The sequence below is a fragment of the Protopterus annectens genome, chromosome 4.part1 (genome assembly GCF_019279795.1).
Source record: "Protopterus annectens isolate FY-2018-M chromosome 4.part1, PAN1.0, whole genome shotgun sequence".
Lineage (NCBI taxonomy): Eukaryota > Metazoa > Chordata > Ceratodontiformes > Protopteridae > Protopterus > Protopterus annectens.
In genome coordinates, this window is record NC_056734.1 from 998,467,608 (window position 1) to 998,487,067 (window position 19,460).

Here is a 19,460-nt window from a genome sequence, read left to right on the forward strand (position 1 = left end):
GTTCCCAGTCTATATTCGGGTAGTTGAAGTCACCCAATATGATGGTGTTTGGAGATACATTTATACCCTCCAGTGTCTTCAGGAAGGCTGTGTGGGGTTCCTGAGTTTGAGAGGGTGGCCTGTAGCATGCTACAATTTGTAGAGCAGTTTTGCCTATGGTTAGCTGCACCTGGATGGTTTCCGAAGCTTCATGCGTTGCCACCAACCTGGAGGTGTGGGTATCCTTTATGAATATGGATACACCCCCTCCTTTTGTGGTGTGGTCCGGGTTTTGGGGCCGGAACGCATGATATGAGGTAAAACCTAATAGTGCCGGGTGCTCTCAGGAGCCTTGAACCAGGTTTCAGTTACAGCACAGACATCGATGTTCTCCATACTGAGAAGGGCCTCGAGTGCGTGCATTTTGAGATTTAGACTTCTGGCATTGAGCAGCATCACCCTCAGTTTCTTCCCATTTTTGTTTTCTAGGGTGGTAGGTTTAGAATTTGAGCCTTGCCTAAAAAGGCACTATGGGGTGGCAAGAGCCTTAGCCAATATCCGGAATCCCAGGAGTGACAGGTGCAAGCCGTCCCTTGCGAAGCAGCGTGGCTTGTCAAGCATGTCATCCCAGGCAGACAGACACTGGATCCCCTTTGAATGACACCAGACATTAAGCCAATTGTTAAAGCTGATCATCTTGTCTCTATATTGTGGCATCATTCTTGGTGAAGGAAGGATACTGCTCAGGGTCATACCTGCCTGGGCTACATAATCAGAGAGCTCCTCTATGTCTCTTTACATGTAGTCCAGGGAGGTGCGTTTCAGGTCGTTCACACCAGCATGGACAATGACTGTCATATTTGTACTTGCCGTGGAGTGACCCGAGTGCTTGCGTTATGTGGCGGATTCTAGCGCCCGATAGGCAGCTTACTGTGACCCTCTCCTTGTTCAGCCTGGTGAGTGGGACGTCAGTGTGTCTGACTATGGAGTCACCTGTGACAAGTATGTTTGGTGTTGTATTTGGCCTTAAGGGCTGTGACTGCTTTGCACACTGATTTTGTGGTTTATGTGTTGCTTGTGGGGTGTCTTGAGGTAGCAGTTGTTTGGGTGTCTGATTTAGAGGCCTCTGCTGTTTAGGTAAATTTTTACTCAGAGCCTCCGAGTATGTCTTTGTGTGTTTGTGTTTGATTCAGTGGTGTGGTAGCATTATGTGAGGTGGTTTTGTGGTGTGTGTAGTTGCCTTCTCCTCCTGTCTGGTCTTGCCAGTCCTGAGTTGAGAGAGCTCAGCCTCCAGTTTGGCTAAATAGCTGCATCTCTCGCAAGTATTTGTGTTATGTAGGTGAGATTTCCATGGTAATTAATTTGTGGTCTGATCTAACCAGGGAAGAATTGGCTGTTGGTGTTGGGCAATATTTGCCCATGTTAGTGATACCCAGGTCAAGGATGTTGCTTCCTCTAGTGGTTGTAAGAATGAGCTGGTCCAGCGCTTTGGAATCAGTGAGTTCCAGGAAACGTTGGGCAAGTGTATTGGTGCATGAGTAGTTTTCGCAGTTGATGGAGAGGTAGTTGAAGTTGCCCAGTATCAGGGTGTTGGGTTGGACCCTAATAGTTTCCAGGGTGCTTAGGAACGTGGAATGAGAGTCTTGTGACATGGTTGGGGACCTATAGCAGGCTACACCATGAATCGCCATCTTACCCACTGTTGGTTGTACCTGAAGTATCTCCGGTGAGTTATACTGGGCTACTAGTCTGGAGGTGTGCATATCCTTTATGAATATGTAGACGCCACCGCCTTTGGAGCTTCAGTCCATTTTCTGGGGCCAAAAGGTGTGGAAGGAGTTTTTAGCCCAATAGCGCAGGGGTGCTTTCTGCTGCTTTAAACCAGGTCTCCGTTACAGCACAAATGTCTGTTCTCCATTTTGAGGAGTGCTTCTAGTGAGCACATCTTTGAGATTTAGACTTCTAGCATTGAGCAGCATGACCCTCAGACTGCATTTATTTATAGCTGTTACAGTGGTAATTTGGTCTTTGGAACACTGCCTAAAAAGGCACTATAGGGGTGGAAAGAGCCTTAGCCAGTGTCCAGAAACCTAAGGGTGACAGATGCAGGCCATCTCTGGCAAAGCATCGAGGTGCTGCAGTCATGTCATCCCAAGCAGACAGATACTGGATCCCCTTAGAATGACAGCAGAAACTTAGCCAGTTGTTGAAGTCGGTCATTTTCTGCTTGTACTGCGGTATCATTCTGGGCGACGGTAGGATGCTGCTCAGGGCTAGGGTCATATCTGACTGGGTCACATAATCTGAGAGCTCCTCCATGTCTCTGTGTAGTCCAGGGAGGTACATCTCTGGTCATTCACACCCACATGGACAACAGAGTCATACTTGTACTTGTTGTGGAGTGACTTGAGTGTGTGTGTTGTCTGATCCTGGCACCTGAGAGACAGCTGACTGTTGCCTTCTCCTTATTCAACCTACTGAGTGAGACATCAATGTGCCTCAATGTCGAGTCACCTATGATTAGTGTATTGGGCAAGCTGTTTTGCCTTAAGGGCTTAGGTTGAGGGGCACACTGTGTAGGTGAGCTTTGTGTCTTGTGATTTGTGCTGTGTTGTGGTGGTAGAGTGCGTTTCTGATTTTGGAGGTCTCTATTTGGGTAGATTTCCATTGAGAGCCTCTGTGAAGGTGGGTGTGTGGCTTGTGTTTTTATGTGAGAGCTGTGATGAGTGTTCTGGAGGGGGACTGTGTGTGCTATGTGGTGTGGTGCAGGTGTTGACCACCTTCTCTTGACCAGCTATTCAAGTCTTGGCTGGAGAGTGCATGTCTTCTATTTTGGATATACAAGTGCATCCCTCACAAGTTTTGAGTGTTGGGAGGTAAGAGGAGAGGGTTGTCTGTGTACATGCACTTGCTACACTGCCTCAGAATGCCCGAGTTCACCAGATTAATAGGATAAAGCACAGGGAACTCTCCTTTAGACTTGCCAGGAGGGACGGTTATTATTAATAAGTACTGGAGCTGTTTCCTTATAGGACATTTAGTGCTGTTAGCACGTGTGTGCTACAATAATTGCTGCAAGAAACCAGATGAAGTGCTAAGCAAATAAGCTAGTTAAATGCAAGAGAGAAGAGAACTAGCAAGATCTAAGGGAAATTTGAAGAGCAGACATTCTGGCACTGAAAATAGTTTACCCTAGCTTAGTGGCACTGCACAACGTGCAGACACGGGCTTTTAAAGCAGAAAGCTGAAAGGGAGCTAAAAACCACTCCTCTTGTGGTAGATAGGCTACCTAGTGCTTACTACTCCCACTGATGAGCTGAGAGGCTTCCCTCTAACACAGAAAGGTCTGGGGAACTCTAGCTAAATTTATTTTTTTCTAAGTATAACCGTAGCAAACGAGCAAACTAAATGAGGGTTGGGAGGGTGGTGTAATGATTAAGGTGTTTGCCTTACAAACACAAGGTGCAGGGTTTGAGTCTCACAAGGGATAATTGGCTAGGCTTAAAATGGCTCTCAAAGGCAGTTAGCTTAGTACTAACCTATGAACCTAAATCAACCAATAAAAAAAGCTCAAAACTGAGCCCTGTTCCAGCAGTCTTCAATCAGACAAGTTCTAGCTGCACACTCCTGCCACTAGGGTGCAGGGGGACCTTCTGCAAAAAAAAGTTGGCCTGGATTAGTGCTCAAGTTAAACCAACAAAGCTAGATTCAGCAGGTCTAAATCTAGTCTATGCTACTGAAAAAGATAACACCAATTTGAGAAAGAAACGGTATGAATTAGCAGGCACAATAAGCCTTTAACCAGAAATTCCCAGCTCAGAAGGCAGAATCTACCCTCTCCTCCCACAAGAGTGTAGACCACAAACTTTCTTAATGTAAAACAACTGGTCTGAAGCCTAAGTGCTTAAACAAAAAGACTTAGAGTAACAGTTATAGTTTAATCAGGCTACTAACAAGCAGTAATAAATGTGACTGGGAGGAGCCTCCAAAATGAGGCTTCTAGTAGGGGTGGGCAACTCAAAACCCTTCAAATTTAAGAACTCAACAAAGGTGGGTGGGGAACTCTTAAAACCCCAACAGAACAGAAAAAAAAACAAAACAGCATATCCATTTGCTTGCAGCCATGAGTACATGCAAATGCAATGTGGAGAAAAGGTGCTTGGGAATAAGTTTATTAGTATTGTTGTAAATTAATAAAGGGGAACAGGAAGATGTGTATTTTGTGACTCGTTATGCTCCGTTTGTTGAAGGTGTGTCACGTACATTGAGGGAATGTTGGTATATTATTGTTGAAGGTGTGTCACGTACATTGAGGGAATGTTGGTATATTATTGTATCGGATGTGATATACAAGAATTTAAAATTGAAAATTTTATATAGAAATTCACCTAGCACAGCAAGTAGAGTTGTATACATTCATGTGGGTAGTGAGGTTTTGGAGTCTCTGTGTAAGGGATGCAATACTTGTAGTTACATGAATCAGGGAACTACACATGTCATTAATGGAAAGTTGTTCAAAGTTCCAGGGGTATTTAATTGTTATAAAAAATGGTGATTTGTGGGTTACTTTGCCCCTGTAATAAGTTTTACATTGGTAAGACCATACGTTAACTTAGATGAAGATACTTGAACACATCTGAGATGTCAAAAATTCTCCTGCCAGCCCTGTAGCATCATCTTTTTTTCAAATATAATAGTCTTGTCAGATTTTTTGAGGTTCTTTATGATATATGTGGTAATTTTCTGATTTATATTTAGAGCCTTCTGATATGTTATTACTAAAGGAGACTTGGTTTATTTTCACTTATCATACTTTGCATCCAAAGGGCCTTAATAATGAACTAATTATGAAATATTTAATATGCACATTTGTTTCTAATGGTCTAGTTGATTGGCTCAGTAAATGTTTTACTGTGATCCTGTGCTTAGTCCCCCGTGAGTTAATGATCTTTCTTATTGGATTTTGTTTGAGATGAGGTTGAATTGAAGATGGAGGAGTAAGGGTCTTTCTCTAAGCCTTTTGTGACTAGACAGAGTCTGAAGACCATCTAGCCTGAGAAGATTGGATGGAGAGCTGGTTTAAAAAATGTCCAAATAGGGATGGGTAGGATATGTCTAAACTGGAGTAGGTGGGCGTTTGAGGGTCTGGTTGACTCCCAGTTAAAGATTGGTTGGCTGCAGGAGCATAATGTTTCCCTGGAGATCGATCACCAGTTGCACTATCTTTTCTCTAAGGTAAATGTTCTCATGTTTTCTTCATAAATTCTTGGTCATGGAGGCCACAGCTTGTCCCAGCAAGCACTCTAAGGAAGCAAACAGTTTTGGACAGGGTGTCAGTGAGTCTTAAGGGAGAAGTAAAACTTTTTCCTTTTTTAGGGGATGTTAACCTTAGGGTGGCAGTTGCAATCTACTAAGTGGGAAGCAGAACTGAAACAGTTTAAAGGTTGATGGACTTGGGATGTCACTCCAGCCAGCTCATTCTCCAAAACTAATCTTATGGAAGAGATGATGTGTGACAGGTTTTTAAAACGCTGCTGTAGGTAAATAGGTTATTGCATTTGGCCCACAGCAATCCTAGTGTCTTAAAGTCTGATACATCAGGTGAGTAACTTAAATGTAGTATATGGAGGAGAAAGTTAATTGAAACAGATGAAGACAGAGCAGTTAAGTGGTCTTGGGAGTACTGTTTACAGCTGGATTGAACTACAGCAGCTAATTGATTGTGTGTCTATACACACACAGACATGCATACAGATGTTTGTAGGTAGATCTTATTTATTTATTTATTTATATATATATATATGTGTGTATATATATATATATATATAATATATATATATATATTTGTGTGTATCACACACACGCACGCACTGTCCGCTATATCCATCCATAATACAAACATTTTCTTGGATAAATGTTAACAGTCTTTTGTTGAGGTCTTTTAAAAGGGAGATACTCAGAAATCTGTGGCAAGTAAATATACTGTTTCAGTCATGCCTGTATTCGTGTGCATCTGATTTACATGCTCTGATTTGAGTAGCTTGTATCTGTTATCAGTGCAGGAAAGTCTGTTCCTTTGCTACCCCAGGCCCATATGTTTAACTGTACACACCTTATCTTAAAAATGTGTAGTGGCACAAATGACTAACCACAGATTGGTGGGACTAGGGTCATTCTGAAAGCTGTTAGAAACTGCTGTTTTGTGTGTATGATGCCCCCCTCCTTCTTCCCTCCCACTGTTTGATTTTGGTTTAGGTGAGGCAAATTAACCATGCCTCACATTTTATTTTTGTTTTTTTAATCCGTATTTAACAGGCAGTGGGGCTTTGATATTCTAGGGTGATGGTTCTGGGGTAATACATTGACAAAAGTAGTGCTACATTACTTGATGGCACAGCTTCATCCTGTGTGGACTTCACTAGGGGGAATTCCAGTATTTTACTGGATTTTAATGTATTAGTTTTGTGGCCTGTTCTGCTGCTTTGTCCCAAAAAGAGAAGTCTTGTTTGCATTTCAGGTTTATGACAAGATGTTCGCTGTTTGCATTGTCAGTGTTTGGTCATATTCTGATTTTGTAAAAAAATCTATATTTTTTTTTTTAGTTTGGTGCCTCCCATCCCGGTTCATCGTGGGGGTTTGGGTGTACGAGTACATGACAGTCACATGCACAAAAATGAATGTTCTGGAGTTGAAAAGTACCTGTTGTTGTTTTTTCCCGGTTAGGGGTCGCCACAGCGGAACTCCGGTCCGCTAATGATTGGCGGTAGATTTTGACGAACGCCGAGGTGCCAGCTCGACGTTCAACCTTCAGCGGTGGCATGCCCATTGACACATGTCTTTCAAACGCCCACCCAACCGAGGTGAGGACATGCAGACTCCACACAGAAGGCACTCCCTGCACTCCATCCGAGAATCGAACGGGAGAACCTCTTACTTTGTGCATGCTGAATTTTGACTCTGATTTTGTTTTATAAGAGCTTGGGGGGGGGGGCTTAAGAATTGTACTCCTTGCACCTCCCATTTTTGGAGGTTACTCCATTTACTCTGGCACTAAAATGTAGTTTCAGGAAATGGTGAAGATACTGGCTTCACTGGGAAACAAAATACTCCGTTTACAGATGCAGTGGAGTCAGCTGTACCCTCGAAAAATACTTCTGGTTTGTCTGTGCATTTGGTCACACATTTTCGCTCTTCAGATATGTTCCTTTTGTTTGTGATTTTCAGTATGGTCCTCTATTACTTTGTTGTTGCATCTTTTAAGTTAAGAAACTTTCTTTGAGTAGTATTCAAGTATTGACTGGTTTGATATCCTGTACTACTTTAAAATGAGAGGCATATTTAACTAACTACCCATTGTGATCAGGGAATCAAGTGGTCATTAACTTTGATAAGATTTTGACCTTTTTGTAGGTGGAGGGGTCTTCTACTCTACTGCAGCATTTTATATTGAACAGTTGTCTGTGTTTCCCAAAAAAAAAAAAAATTGAGTAAATGTCAACAGAGGCACGTTGGCATTTGTGTTCCTTGTATAATGTTCACTTACATTAGTTTACATGTAAACATTAAATATGTGGATTGTAATAGGATAACTGTTGTGTGTTTAATGAAGCATATTAGTAGAAATGTTTTTTGTTGGTAGAAGCATAGTAAATATGACTTGGTATTGATAAGCTAAGAGACTTTACCTTGTCATCATAACATTTGTAAGTGGTTCGTCTGAGGTACCTTTTGTAAATAGCTGTAAATTATGTGATTTAATGTAGAGTTTTCTGAAAGTGTGGTATTATTGGGAGAAGCTTTTGGAGTGTTCTAACAAACGGTTTCCTAAGAATATGGTAGTGACCTTTGCAAATGAGCCTTCCATATGAACTAAGACAACATTTATATTTCAGTAAATCAAGTAGAGATAATATGAATGCCTTTGAACTCCGGCTTCAACAGACATGGTGAGGAAAACTGCTTTCTGTATGCAGTTTTTAAAGTCCTACCCACTAGTCACTGGTGAAACAGATACTATTCAGCCAAACTGAAGGTCAGTTCTCACATTGGAAGAATAGTATTTGTAAGTCCGTGTTAGTGTAAGTGATGTTTTCCAGTCAAAGTGAGGGAAGTCAGTCTAGGGATGAAATGCACTTTTAACATTGGTTTAATATTATTTCCTTCTGTTTCTCTGGGTAATAGCATACGCTATGCATCCACGGTGAGTGGATAGTGCTGTAAAACCTGTGTACTGACACCTCCAGGTAAATTGGATTACAATGTCTGTATTACTGCTTGGTTGTTGAATAAGATTTTAAAACTTTACCTTAAAGCATTGACATTTTATGTATGCGTGTGTGTGTGTGTGTGTGTGTGTGTGTGTGTGTGTGTGTGTGTGTGTGTGTGTGTGTGTGTGTGTGTGTGTGTGTGTGTATATATATATATATATATATATATATATATATGTGTGTATGAATATATATATATATATATGTGTGTATGTATATATATATGTATATATATGTATATATATATATATATATGTATATATATAGTGTGTATATAACATTCCCAGGTGTTAATTTTTTAGTGGAGTATATAAGCTCATCTTTCAGCTTAATGTGTGTGCCTCCCTTCTAGTCATCTTTGAAATATTCAGGCATTTTGTCCAGCATTAATAATTCAGCTGTACAAGAAGGGTTTGGTTCTGAAAAATCTGTTGGCCGATTAAAAGGCATCACTTGGCTGTAGTCCTGCTTTTTCATAATGATAACTAATATCAGTTTGATAGCTAAAACTGTGTATTGACTTTATTTGAATAACTGTATGTTGATTTTTTTTTTGTTTGTTTTGCAGTGCCGTCTGTGACTGGCAACTGAAATTACCATGAGTGGAAGGTAAGCTGCTGATAGTGTGTACTGTAGTGCATCTGTTAGTAATTCTTTACATCGATTTTTTTTTTTTGAAAGAGGCTCGTTTCACAGGTGAAAGCCTTTACATTATACATATACTGTGCAGTCCTAGTGTGTGGTGTGCACACAAAACGATTCATCGGGCTGTTGGTGCATTCGTGTTTGTTCTTTAAAGTTGTATCAGTTGTTCAAATCAGTTCAAAAGCCTGACATCATAAAACCAAATAAATTAGTACACTGTGTTTGGCAAGTGTAAACCTATTGACAAATCACAATACCCATGTTTAACTGTCAAGATCGTTTAATTTTTCCATTGTCTTTGTTTAATAATACAACACTTAAACAACTGTATACGAGGTTTGGGTGGGCCAGAGGTGGATGTAAGGCATTAATGTTCTGGAACCTTAGAAAAGCAGCAAGGAACCGTTCTACTAATCCTTTCCCCATATGTCCTTCTGTTTTTCAGTGCTCAAGTTTACTGTATATTCTTTTGTTCAGATATTTTTTTCTTTTCACGGTAACATTTAAGTAAATGTTCTACTTTATCCCATTTGTTCAAAATCCTCCCCTTAACTGATGTGAATTCCTTTTTTTTTTTTGGTACTATAATAGCACTTTCAACTTTCCCAAGAAATTACAATAGTTCTAGACAGTCCCAAAATGTGAGCCCAATTTCTTTTTTTGTAGTTCAAGTTGCCAGCACACACCTCCCTTCATTCACCCTCATTAAGTGATTTCTTTATCACTCCAGTCATGTCTTACTTCTGAGATATGATGATTTTATAAACATGATATTGACTTAGACTTGTACTTAAGATATGTTTGCCTAGAAAAAAATTATTTACATATATGATGCATTGTGTATGTTTTTAGGTTTACCTTTATATCGTCGATCACACATGATCGACCGGCTACTTAATCAATTCATTTAAGCGAACCAAAACCGTGAAAAATTTTAAATGTCTAATTTCGACATTTCTGGCCGTGCCACACCTCCACACCAGTGCTACCATGGGTCAAAAAGGGGCGAGATTTTGCCGTTCGCTTATGCGGAATTCGTTGGCGACGTTCGCACTTCGGTATCTGCAGAAGCCGTTTTGCCCGTATCGGGATCGACGATGTAAAGGTAAACCATGTATCTGAAGTAGTTCACTTAATTTGTTCATCAACCTGTGGGTATCGGATCCGAGCCGGCAGCTTTATTCAGCTAAGATACGAGCTCCAAGCTCCTCCCCCTTACCCATAACCCCCTGCCATCCCTCTCTGTCCTCAGATCTCGTTTACCGCGGCTTATTCAAGCATCTAGAACGAGTTTGCAAGTGTAGGGTTTTGTGAGTTTATATAAAAATTTACCTTTTTGACCTAGTTTTTAGTTTAATCCATAGACGAGTGAGTGTTGTTTCCCCATTTCTTTTAAATTGCTAAACTTGTTAGTAATTTTTCTATCTTTTAGTTAGTTTAGTCTCCCCCCCCTCCCCCCGTGTGTGTGAAGGTGTGTGTGTGGGTTTGGCCTATCTTTTTTGTTACCATGTCTGAGGCCTCTAAAGCAATTTTTTCCGAATGCACAGAGTGTGGCCATAAGCTACCCCCAGCGGATGGCCACACTCTGTGTGTTATCTGCTTTGGGGTTGACCATCTCTCCTCGGGCTGCACAGTTTGTGCAGCCTTCAACCCCAGGGCTTTGAGGGACAGGCGGTCGAAGCTGATTCTGGCAGGACTTCTGCCCCCGGACTTTGCTTCGTCGCCCTCTCCCTCAGCGGCACCGGCTGCGACCGCGGCGGTCCCGCCTTCCATCCCTGCTCCCCTGGCCGGGACTCACCCTCCCACCTTGGCTCAGGAGGAGAGGGAATCTAGGAGAGAGAAACGTCACGAGCGGCAGGCCGAATCTTCCTCCTCTGCTCCACCGGCTAAACAGCCTCTCCTAGGACGTCCGGACCTTCTCCTTCCCGGCTTCATTCACCTCGTTTTTCCCCGGAGGAGGAGACCCAGTCGCCTTCGAGGTCATCGAGGCGGCACTCCAGGTCAGCCTTGGTGGCCTCATCTAGATCTACTCGAAGTTTGTCCGATGCAGATATGGACCGGATGATGCGTAGGTTTCTCCAGGCCCAACTGCAGATGGGAGTGCTCCTGCCCCCCCCCCTCCAGGGGGGGGAGCTCAACCCCATTTTTCACCTCGATTGCTCCTTCTCTGACCCACTTCGGGGTTCAGAGCCATCTGATCCAGGTAGCATCGGAGCCGGGGGAGACTCTGCTCCGATAGTACACCCTACTTCGGCTCCGACCGCACCCTGGAGTTTGTCGGGTCTCTTTTCGGATCCGAGCTGTGAGCTGAGCTTCGGATCTGGAGGTGTCAGTGTGTCTTCAGCTCCGTCTCGTTCGGCGCATACTGGCCCTTCAGATCAGATTGCATCGGCGCCGGCTCCAGTCCACTCTTCTGATCCGAGTGGACTGCTCTCGGGTCCTAGCGAGAGCAGTTCCCCTTCGGCGTTCGATGTTGTGGAGAGGGTCTTGTCGAGGGATTCGAGACCCCATGCTCCTGCTCCTGCTATGGTTCCACCCTCCACTCCTTCTAAGACGGGCCTACCTTCCATCACCTGGCCCCAGGGACAGCCTGTACGTCCCAGATGGTTCCCTTAGAGGAACAGGATGTGGTTGGTGAGGCATCTTCAGACAGCCCCTCCCCCAGGCGGTTCCTCACAAACGTAAGTGCAAGAGGAGGCACTTGGACTCACCCGAGTCCCTGACTGAGAACACAGACTTAGGAAGGGGAAGGTTCCCCAAGGTCACCCCCCCACCACCACCACCACCAGGACGTCTCCTTCGGAGACATTATGGAAATGCTTCGCATTAGAGGGGGGTGGTCAGCCTAAAAACCTTCCTCAGATGAGTCTGTGTTTCTGGAGGCGTTTGCCACAGGCCCATCTACCTCTTGGATGTCCCCTCCCACCGATCCCCTGGTAGATCTGATCACTACCAGGGCAGGGAAAGAACCGGACACTGTGGAGCCCATACCAAAGAGACCAGACAAAATCCTCAGTCCACCAACAGGATGGTTTGGAGCAAGGGTGCTCCGGTAAATGCCATGTTGGTGGCGGCTGCCACCAAGAAGGAACTAGTCCACCTTCCCGACAAGGAGTCTCGCACGATGGACCGCAGAGGGAAGCGGATGTTTGCTTCAGCTACCTTCTCCATAAGGTCGCTGAACTATATGGCACGTGATATGACTCCAGCGGGATCTCATCAAGGAATACGCCGGGTCGCCCCCAGAGTCCATGTCGGCCGAGGATAAGAAAACATTCTCAGCTCGAATGGCCACTCTTCCATTTCGAACACTTCTATGCAGCTTCTTTCCCATGCTATGGAAGGAGCTGCTAGAGCTAGCGGAGCGAGCATTGTCTTACGGTGGCATGCTTGGCTCAGTCTCTGCGACTTTGTGGAACCCTTCAAGGCGTCCTTCGCAAATGCCCCTTTTGACGGCTCTTCGCTGCGACACGCTGGTCCAGAGCGGGAAAGATGGGAAGACGTCTGCCGTCGGGATGCGCTTCTCGGCTCCCCAGAGGTCCTTCTCCAGGAACCAAAGGGGATAAAAGATGTGGTTCCGGAAATCGCAACAGTCCCGTTTCGCTCTGGACCCCTCGTCCTTCAGAGGCAGAGGAGGACAGGGTGGACGCCGACCCAGAGGCAGAGGGGGGCCGAATTATTTCGGGTCGAGAGAACCCTTTTCGGATCGGCCCGTGCAGCAGCCCTGAGGGGTTACCCGACTGCTCCACTCTGGAGGCAGTCGGGGGGGGGGGCGTTTCTCGAGGCACCTAGCAGTTTGAGAGTCCATTACAACGGATCGCTGGGTGCTTCGAATCATATCCAGAGGTTACACTATCCCCTTTCTGAATCTCCCTCTCAGACCCCGGAGCCTCCCCGATGTCCCACCCAATCAAAGGGAGGCAGCAGCCACAGAAATAAAGCAGCTGCTAGAAAAAAAGAGCACTCCAGTCCGTCCCCCAAGATCAATCCAGATCAGGCTTTTACTCACGGTTCTTTCTGGTGCCAAAAAAGACGAGGGACTTAAGACCAATCCTCGACCTGTCCACTCTAAACCTGTCGATTTGCCAAAGAAAAGTTCCGGATGGTCACCATTCAGTCCATTCTCCCACTCCTGCAGGAGAACAACTGGATGTGCTCTATAGACCTCGGGGATGCGTACTACCACATTACCCCAGGGTGTTTACCAAAGTTATGGAAGTTGTAGTGGCCCACCTGAGGCTTCAGGGAATACAGGTCTTTCCGTACCTAGACGACTGGCTCCTGACCCTCCCCCCACCAGGCATCTACCAAGTTCAGCCATGAATTACTTCCTTCACTTGGCCTCTCAACTGGGAGTCTCAGTCAATCTCAAGAAATCCTCCCTTCAGCCAACTCAAATCTTGGATTTCTTCGGGGCTAGGCTAGACACAAACCTGGTGAGGGTCTTCCTAATTCTGGACAGGCTTTGAACTTTGACACTCCACGTGCTGGCCCTCCTACAATCCCCGGCTCCTCCAGCAGAATTAGTCCTGAGGGCGCTAGGTTCCATGGCTGCGGCCATCAGTCTGTCACCTCTAGCTTGTCTAAACATGAGGGTCCTACAATGGACCTTGCAGGTTCAGTGGTCCATCCTGCAACATCTGCTAAGTGCATCTATCCCCCTCAGCAAGGTTTGCAGGAAATCCCTACTCTCGGATCTCTGGGAAAGGCGCCCCCTTCTCAATGTCCTCACCCCAAGCCACCACGGATGCTTCTCGCTTGGGGTGGGGGAGCACTGCATGGGCAGAACCATCCAAGGCACGTGGACCCACTCGGAGACCTTGTTGCACATCAATGTCCTAGAGATGAGGGCGGTGCTTTTAGCATGGCAAGCACTCCAGGCCCTTCTTCCCTTACGGACAATTGCAATTCAAACAGACATGTCAGTAGGCTGGTATATCAACAAACGGGGGAACCAGATCATTTACGCTTTGTTGAGAGGCCATGAGAGTTTGGGAATGGGTGATCGCCACCAACCGCTTTCTCATAGCAATGCACATTGCGGGTCGGTCGAACATTTTGACAGGCTGAGTCGAACCATCCTCTCACCATACGAGTGGTCTCTGAGCCCGAGAGTAGCGAAGCAAATCTTCAAGTGAGGTCAACCTTGCTGCGATCTCTTTGCGTTGCCTTCGAACGCAAAGTGCAGCAAGTACTTCGCTCTACTTCCCCCACCAGGGGAATCCCCCAGAGATGCTCTAGTGCATGTTTGGCCATCCGGTCTACTTTATGCTTATGCGCCTCTTCCTCTGATGGTAAAATTCTTGCAGAAAGCTCATCGGTTGGGGAGCAGAGCGATCCTCGTAGCCCCATTCTGGCCTCGTCAAACGTGGTTCCCTTGCCTATGGTCTCATCTAGTGAATCCTCCATGGATTTTGGATCCCACTCCGGATCTAATATCTCACCCCCTAGGATTGACAACCCCAAACCTGGACAATCTCAAGCTCACAGCTTGGTTGATCCAGTTCCAATAATAGCTAGGACTCCCTGCATCTGCTCTTCTGTTAAGGCTATTTTAGTAGCTGCTCATAAACCTTCTACTAGAAAGGTCTATAAGAGCAAATGGAAACATTTTTCGATCTGGGCAGAACATAGAAATTTGGATCCCTTTACAGCCCCGATACCAGCTGTATTAGATTTTTTGTCATATTTATTTGACCAAGGTGCCAGCTCCTCTAAGGTCAAAGTCCAATTAGCGATTTCCCACTTTCATGTGGGACGTGATCTCGGTCCTTTAGCTTCTTCTAAGATCTGCAAGACTTTCTTAAAAGGTACTTTCTTGTTAAGGATGCAGACCCTCCGTGGGATTTAACCCTTGTTCTCCAGGCTCTTACTGGCCCTCCCTTTCAACCTGCAGCTTCAGTGGATGTAAAATATTTATCTTGGAAAACTGCCTTTCTCATTGCTATCACTTCGTCTAGAAGGGTTTCGGAGCTTCAAGCCTTTTGTGCCAAACCTCCATACCTGGTCTTTCATAAGACAGAGTTTCCCTCAGGACCAATCCCTCCTTTTTACCTAAAGTTGCCTCTTGAGTCCCAACATTAATCAATCTATCAATTTACCATTTCTTTTTCCCAAATTATCATAACAAAGGTGAATACAAATTGCATTCTTTGGACGTGCACAGACAATTGAGGTTCTACGTACACAGGACTGCTGTGAACATAGGAAATCTGAGCAACTCCTTGTATCCTTTGCTAAACCCTTTTTGGGTAAACCTGTGTCAAAAGCTACATTGTCCAGATGGATTTCCCAATGTATACTTCTCTCATACAAGAGTTCTTGCCGACCTGAACCTGTCTGAGTTCACGCCCATTCTACTCTATCGATTTCTACTTCTTGGTCCAGTGTGCCTTTGGATGATATTTGTTCAGCAGCCACTTGGGCTTCATCCCATACTTTTATTACCCATTACAAGTTGGATATAATTTCCAGAGGGAGGGCATCCTTTGGCTCTGCAGTGCTCCAGAATATTCTTCCATGAGGCCCTCCCAAGTTTTTGGTAGCTGGGGACTCTGTCCCACAGGTTGATGAACAAATGAAGTTAACTACTTCAGATAAAGAAGTTATGTACTCACCATAACGTTCCATCTGAGTGGGTAACTTCATTTGTCAGCAACCAACCCCCCCCCCCCTCCGTCCCCCCTAACCTGTAGTTCATCCTTTTAGGATCTTTGTGCTTCCTTTTGTGTTTCCTTTTCCAGATAACATCAGGTTAGGATGTTTAGCTGATCCTTTGTTTTGTAGTATTCTATGATACTATAGCAAACTCGATCTGAGGACAGAGAGGGATGGCAGGGGGTTATGGGTAAGGGGAAGGAGCTTGGAGCTCGGATCTTAGCTGAATAAAGCTGCCGGCTCAGATCCGATTCTGATCTGATTACCCACAGGTTGCTGGCAAATGAAGTTACCTACTCAGATGGAACATTATGGTGAGTACATAACTTCTTTTTTATTGCAACTGTCATCAAAGTCCTGTCTTCCTTTAGACCTCCATCGTCGTCGTCCTGATATTATTCTGCGTGTATTGTTACAATTTCTAAATATGTCTATGTAATTTGCTCCTTCCCTTTTCTAAAGATTTCTCTTTTAGTTCTTTATTTTTCTCATAATAATATTTCAGATACAGTTGGTTTAGACTTTGATTTCTGTTTTCTAATAAATGCTTCTCTGCAGCCAACAGAACTAAACTTAATAACTTAAGTATGTCTAGGCAGTTCATATCCTGTGTCCCAGCTCAAAAGAATCATTTCCTTAGTTACAGCCGTTTGATACTGCACATGTGCCCTACCCAGTATATTAACATTAAACTTGCATTTTTCCATCTGTTCTTCACCTGTACTGCAAAGCTTGTATTTCCAACGACTAAAAAACTACCTGTTTAATGTCTTTAGCATATACAACAGTCCCTGAAAAGGCTACTCCACATTTTAAATATCCCTGATTACACAAAATTGTTTTGCTATATGTAAAATGCAGTTTATATCATCACGTTTTATATAAATATTAATAAGATCAAAACTTATTTTACCTACTTTTTCTCGTTTAAACATTAGTGATGTAAACTGGAATACAACATTAAACTTTACAGTCTACCCACACGTCTTAAAAAGGCTAACAAAAGTCCAGTCTATCTCACCCCAAATTGATGCTTTACTCCCATTTTATAGGTAGGTAGTAGGCTATCGGCCCTGGGGCCCTATACAAGCCCAGCCAAAAAAGTACCCTGGATTTTGCCACCCAAGAAAATTATTTTCCTGTGCCACTGTCGAGCAGAGCCACAGACGTGATCCCCGGGGTGAATTTCCTATTTCCCATTCAGTTATCAAGATTTTTCTTGAGTGCGAATGAGGAGCTTTGTTTGATATAGATAGGTAGTTTATTCCAGAGCATGGAAAGTCTCTGGGACAGGAATCTGTCCCTCTGGCATGTTCTGTTTATTATGGTGACATTTAAGGTTTTAGGTCCCTAGAGCGTGTAGCTCAGAGGGATTGGGATTGTTTTAAGGAGAGCATGTCCAGCAGCTCTGGGTTTGGCATAGCTTTGTATGTTAGGCAGAGATCACCTCTGAGTAGGCGATATGCGACAGAGTAAAGCTGGAGTTTTTTTAGACTGTCTGCGTAGGGCATCTGTTTGAGGCCAGTAATCCTCTTTGTGAGGTATTTCTGCAGCCTTTCCAGTTGTTGTAGATGTCTTGTTAGGTACATACCAAAAGGGGCGTTGTACTCTATAATGGGTCTAATGAGTGATGAGTAGAGGGGAACAATGACCTCTTTTCTTTCTGGATGAGAAGCCTTTTGTGATGAGATGTGCCACATAGAAGAATTTCCTGATTACTGTGGTGATGTGATTATCAAAGGAGAGACTACTGTCCACCTGTGTCCCAAGGTCTCTTATCACACTTTTGGTGTTAAGTATACTACCGCCTATGTTGTAGTTCATGGGTACAGAGTTTTTACCAAAGGGGATGACAATGCACTTTTTGGCATTGAGTTGAGGCCATGGCTTTGATACCTGGCTTCGGTCTCAGTGAGGCCCTTTTGTAGGATGTCCACATAGTTAGGAGTTTCGATTATGGCTCCTAGTTTGCAGTGATCTGCGAACTTCGTTAGCCAAAGACCTTCTGTGTTAGCCTGTACTTCAGAGAAGTATATACCAAGCAGGGGAGGACCCAGGACTGAACCCTGTGGTATTCCACTTGTCACTGGTCTGAAGTCAGATTTGGAGTCTGCTACTTTCACAGTGTGGGTTCTGTCAGTGATCCAGTTGGCAACCCATTTTGTGATGTAGGGATTTATACCTGGTTTAGTGAGTTTATCTATAATTCCAGAGTGGGGGGTGGTGTCAAAAGCCTTGGCAAGATCTAGATAGGCTGTGTGAACCACCTTACCCTTGTCTATGGCTTTGGTGACTGCTTCAAAGAAGTCTGTCAGGTTTAGGAGACATGATCTGCCTTTTACAAACACGAACTAGGTGGGGTCCAGAACTAGGTGGGGTCCAGAGTTTGGAGATTACCAATGTCTTTGTTTATAAGTTCCATGATGATACGTTTCATGGCCTTGCAGACCAGGCTCGTCAGGCTAATAGGGGCAGTAGTTCCCAGGGAACGCAGCCTGGGATGTTGTCTGGTCCCATGGATGCTGTGTTCTTGGCTTTGGAGAGTGTGGTTTTTACCTGTGCAGCCGTGATTACAGGAACTTTGCATTCTTCTGGTATAGAGATAGGTTCAGTGCTAACTTTACCCTCCTTTCACCCCCTAAAGAGCCCATCTGCCAGGATGTTGGCAATATCAGTTGAGTCTGTATATTTAGTGCCATTGTGCTGTAACTCAGAGCAGATCTTAGTGCTGCCATTGAGATTCTTGACATAGCTGTAGAATGCTTTGTGGTTGTCTTTAGAATCAGTGGCGATTTTTGTTTTCGTAACTATCTTTTTGAGGATTTATCAGGGATCGCAGCTTCTTACTGAGGCTGACCAGGGAGCTCCTCCACTCATGGGATTTTACTCTCTTTTTGCAACAGTTTCTTCCTTCTATTGTACAGTTTGTTTATGGCAGGGGACCACCAGATTGGCTTCCTGTTTTTTTGGAGGATAGCATCTTAGTTCTGTTTGGGATAGCATGATCCATGCAGTCATGTAAGTGCTTATAAAGTGCAATTGTGTAGGATTCAGTAGTCGTAACTGTATTGTCCATCTGCATGGGTGTCATGAAGTTCACCACTTCTGTCTTAAGAAGCATGAAGTTGGCTTTGGAGAAATTTTTTACCATGGTTTCCTTAATGGGGGGTGGGGGCAGGATGTGGATATTTAGGGCAACTAGCTTATGGTCTGATCGGACCAATGAGGCATTGACGTCCGGTGTGGAACACAGGTCACTCATGCTGGTAATGACTAGATCTAGGATATTGTTGCTCCTGGTGGGGGTGTGGATAAGTTGATCCAGGGCATTGGAGTTTATGAATTCCAGAAAGGGTTGAGCGAAGGAGTTGGTACATGAGTAGTTTTCCCAGTTAATGGTGGGGTAGTTGAAATCGCCCATTATTAGGGTGTTTGGTTGAACCCTAATATTTTCCAGTACATCAAGAAAAGAGGAGTGGGAATCTTGGGGCATGGTGGGTGATCTGTAGCAAGCTACAATTTGGATTGCAGTTTTGCCCAGAGTTAGTGTCACTTGGATAACCTCTGCTGCATTATGCTGAGCAACTAGCCTGGAGGTGTGGATATCCTTAATGAATATGGACACACCTCCGCCTTTGGTGTTACGGTCCAGGTTACATGGCCGAAAAGTGTGGTATGAGTTTATAGCCTGGTAGTGCAGGGGTGCTCTCTGAAGCCTTGAACCAGGTCTCAGTCACTACACAGATATCTATGTTCTCCATTTTAAGGAGTGCCTCCAGTGAGTGCATTTTGAGATTTAGACTTCTAGCATTGAGTAGCATCACCCTCAGTGTTTGCTTGCCTGTTAAAAAAGGCACTGTACGGGGCGGCAAGAACCTTAGCCAGTATCCAGAATCCCGGGGTTGACAGGTG

General features: G+C 44.4%; 1 protein-coding gene across 2 annotated transcripts in view; it reads left to right on the forward strand.

The window, feature by feature from the left end:
* RPL35A (ribosomal protein L35a) overlaps positions 1 to 19,460 on the forward strand; it is a 97,020-nt gene that overhangs the window by 7,086 nt on the left and 70,474 nt on the right. Inside the window, exons 1-2 of one of the 2 annotated variants that reach the window (XM_044070704.1) lie at positions 2,859 to 2,868; positions 8,815 to 8,855. In XM_044070704.1, coding sequence (XP_043926639.1) covers positions 8,845 to 8,855 — 11 coding nt within the window. In that variant the 5' untranslated portion in view covers positions 2,859 to 2,868; positions 8,815 to 8,844. Of the gene's footprint in view, positions 1 to 2,858; positions 2,869 to 8,814; positions 8,856 to 19,460 lie in introns of those variants that run through there. The other variant, XM_044070703.1, reaches the window with a different exon arrangement.